Raw genomic sequence first — 3,570 nt, forward strand, 5'->3', positions numbered from 1 at the left:
TTTCCAGCATCCAGTTTTTTTGTTGCAGTTGTGTGGGTCTGGATAACAACAGCAGAATCACTATCTCAAAGCAGATATGTTATTAAACCCAAATGAGTGACACAAATTTGTTGCAAATGCGAAATTTGGCATATGTTCTTTCCAAATGGGTGAGCAGTGTTGAGATAGCTGGAGGGTAGAATGTGTCGATGTAAACTGTTGTGCAGGTTGTTAAATTGATAAGTAAATAGACCAAGTTATAAATCTGGTATTCACTGAAATTAAATATTGGATCATTGAATATTTCCAATCTACTCAGCTTCTTTCAGTTGTTGTTGCAGCGTCCCACGATGCCTTGCGAAAACAGGCGCTGCAGTCAATCGCGCAAAACAAAACCCCCATTGGTTAAACGGAAAGGATTTAAAACACGGATCAAATCCCAAGCACCTGTTTATAGAGGATCAACCATTTGGAAGAGATAAACCTGCCAAGTCTCATTCTGGAGCGAGCAGAAAATACACATATACGACTGAGCACACTTCCACATGATTACACGAGGATTCAGTGTTTGATCACAACCTCCACTGTTCCTTCATGCTGCCATCAATCAGAATCACGCTGCGGCTTTTAAAACTAAAATGCCCTTGGGGTTTGATGTACCCGAGCTCCTGGAAAAGCAAAACCCAGCTCCACCATTGGAAATAAAGCAGTTGAAGCTTGAGGAAGGGATTTAGAACTTCTTGAAAACGTCGGCTGGGCTGCTGGGGCTTCAGTTACCCCCCCCCCCCCCCCCCCCTTTACCACCTCCTCCCTCCTCCTCACAGATGTTCCCTGAACAGAGCGTGTCCAGCCCCTTCTCTATATCCTGAAAGCTGGTTCCCACGTGTTTGTCTGCTCCTGGCCATGCCAGTGTTTAGGACATTGGACGCCGGTGAGTGAGTGAGTTGGCCGCTCCTGTTCAGGGCACTCTGTGTGTGTGTGTGTGTGTGCAGAGTGTGTGTGTCTCTCTCTGGATTAGGGGCTGGGTGGAGTCATTGGGCTGACGTATTGGAAGGGCTCCTGGTTTATAAGCGGGCGGCGGATGGGGCTGTTCCTCATTTCCCAAGGAAATCTTGAGAGAAATGTGAGTGGCTTTTGTTGTTGTTGAAGATCTGCCCATGCTCAGGGGGGTATGTGTGTAGGCGGAGTGAGAGAGAACTAACCAACCCCCCCCCCCCCCCCCCCCAAAATCCTCCTCTTTATCCTTTCTCTCACTGGTGGCGAAGTCCCTGTCCTGCCCTCGCCCACACCCTCAGCCGGGAGAGCAATTGGAAAGAGTTGAAGGTTGGCCATGGCGTTTTTCGCTGCCGAGGAGAGGGTGGTCTACTCCAGGTCGCAGATGGTGTTCGCGGGAACAAAGGCGCTGGAGGATGCGCTCAAGATCTTCATGCCCAAGTGCAGCGACTTTCACAACTCGGAGGTGGAGCTGTGGGACTTCCTGTGCAGCATGCGGGAGGAGGGCTTCTCGCCGGTCATCCTCCGCAGCAAGGACGTGTACGGGTACTCTTCGTGCCGCTCCGCGGTGCCTGAGGCCAAGCCCGCGCCTCACATCAAAGCTGCCGCCGGCAGGGCGCCCGGCGCTCAGCGGAGGAGACAAAGGAAGGCGGGGGAGCCGGCGCCCGCGGAGCGCGGAGGCGGCCTCACAAAGCCCTCGCCTTCCCAGCTTGTGAGCAGGGTCTTGCGGGGAACCCTGTCCAGGAAGACCGTGGCCTTCCGGCTCACCACTTTCCCCATCATAAAAGTCGAGGATTCGTCTTCGGATGAAAGCGTTTCCAAAGCACGTCGAAGGGCTCAAAAAATCCTGAAAGTCAACTTGTCCCCCGTGATCAGATTAAGACCCGTGAGAGTGCCGTGATCACGTTTTTTTTTAAATGATGGGACATTTGATAATTCAACAACATGGGACACAGATATGATGGAATTTTTTTTCTTCCACCCCCCCATAAACCTTTTATATCGTCTTAACACGTCAATTGATTTCAACATCTGTAAGCTTCAGGGAACTGTTTTAACTTATTTTTGGACTGCCTGCGTATTCTCGAACCCACTGTGCTTCTAATTTACTTGTTGAACTTGCGTTTTATTGTCTTTTTCTTGTCCCGCCTCACTACCTCCTTTTTCTACCACTGGCATCGTCCACGCAGGCATCCCAAATGGGGAATGCCAATGTTTTAACTGGTGATTCAAAGGTGTATTCGCCAGTTCGCAAGAGTATTGAATGCAGTTAAAGCTGATATGTCAACGATGAGTATGACTGCTGAGCGGTTGCCACACATATTCAAGCAACTGGGGACCTCCAAGCAATTGCGACACCTGTTTCTTTGTTTTGCACCTTCTTGCTGCTTTTTGGAATGTTTGTTAATAAACTCCCTAGTTGCTGCAACTTGGCAGCTTAGAGATCATTACATTTACAGGGTTTGTGATCGCATGAGTTGGGAATATTTTGAGGGTATTCCACCTTTCTCGTGTATTTGTTGATGAAAACATGTGGCTTCAAGGTTTTTTTAAAAAACTGGTGAGACAAGATGAATTACCTGAGAGTCTTGTCTAGCCTACAATATCCAGTCTAACTTCAATAGATCAATTGCTAATTAGATGGTCTGTTTTGAATCACTGGAGAAAGCTGAACTCATTGCTCATCCTTTATCCTCCAGTGTACAAGAAAACTACCAGTTGTGAATAGCTGTATGTATCTTCTGATCTCTGGCTGTCATAGTACAGTCTTTGCAGCACCTAATTGGAATGGAACAATGTCTCCAAGCTTCTGAGCCTTGGGGTTTAATATACTGTTGGAATAAATCTTTTGGCTGAAGAATCTTCACTGAAAGGAAACCAACTTGTAGAAACTGTGCTCCCAACACAACTGCTGATGTTTAACATGGACCAGTGAAGGTGGTACTGCATTTTCCCCAGTGTTACCAAATAGAAATCAGTACCACAAGTGACCCTTTTGGGAGAGTACCACTGAGGACCTGAAAAAGGCTTTTTTGAGCCTGAGTCAACATGAATGATTTGTGGAAAATTCAAATGTCAGCCTTGTTCTGTTTTTAGGCGGTTGGGATGCTGATACAGCTTGAGCTCGAATACAGGAAATTCTGGCTACACCATTATCTAAAATGGGGGTAATAAAGGCCAATCATTTGGAAGGAGTTGAGAGGGAAATGCGCAAGAGTTCTAGTTTAATCATGTGTTGCTTCCCAAAAGAAATCTAGTGTACAAACAAAAATATCTTGCCCCGATCTTGTGAAAGCATTTGCTTTCTTTTCAGCTTGCCATAAATTATTGGTTGCTTAATATGTGGTTTTGTACGCCTGTATTTGAATGATCAAAATGACAAATCAATCTTCGAGCCACAGAAATGAGAGCGATTGCATAACGGTTGTTTATTTTTGACTACATCTCTTCAGCAAATATTTATGAATTGTTTTCAGTCCATAGATTGAGTGCAAAAGCATGAATTGGAATTACTTGGCCAGCACTTAAGTCATAGTGAAGGTGGACATGCACAAGTACATTTTTCAATTCATCACATTACTTGCACTTGCCAAAAAG

The 3,570-nt window shown here is 46.2% G+C and overlaps 1 protein-coding gene across 1 annotated transcript; it reads left to right on the top strand.

The window, feature by feature from the left end:
• The first annotated feature begins 798 nt into the window (after window positions 1–798).
• On the top strand, window positions 799–1,884 carry LOC119973361 (coiled-coil domain-containing protein 71L-like). The gene has a single exon (XM_038811335.1). It carries the CDS (start codon window positions 1,310–1,312, stop codon window positions 1,871–1,873), a length of 564 nt encoding a protein of 187 aa, XP_038667263.1. The 5' UTR covers window positions 799–1,309; the 3' UTR covers window positions 1,874–1,884.
• The last annotated feature ends 1,686 nt before the right edge of the window (window positions 1,885–3,570 follow it).

Source organism: Scyliorhinus canicula, chromosome 11 (assembly GCF_902713615.1).
Source record: "Scyliorhinus canicula chromosome 11, sScyCan1.1, whole genome shotgun sequence".
In the NCBI taxonomy this organism is placed as follows: Eukaryota; Metazoa; Chordata; class Chondrichthyes; order Carcharhiniformes; family Scyliorhinidae; genus Scyliorhinus; species Scyliorhinus canicula.

What these genes read in the sequence shown, in the direction of transcription:
- LOC119973361 (XM_038811335.1), top strand. Translation starts at nt 1,310, where the DNA reads ATGGCGTTTTTCGCTGCCGAGGAGAGGGTGGTCTACTCCAGGTCGCAG.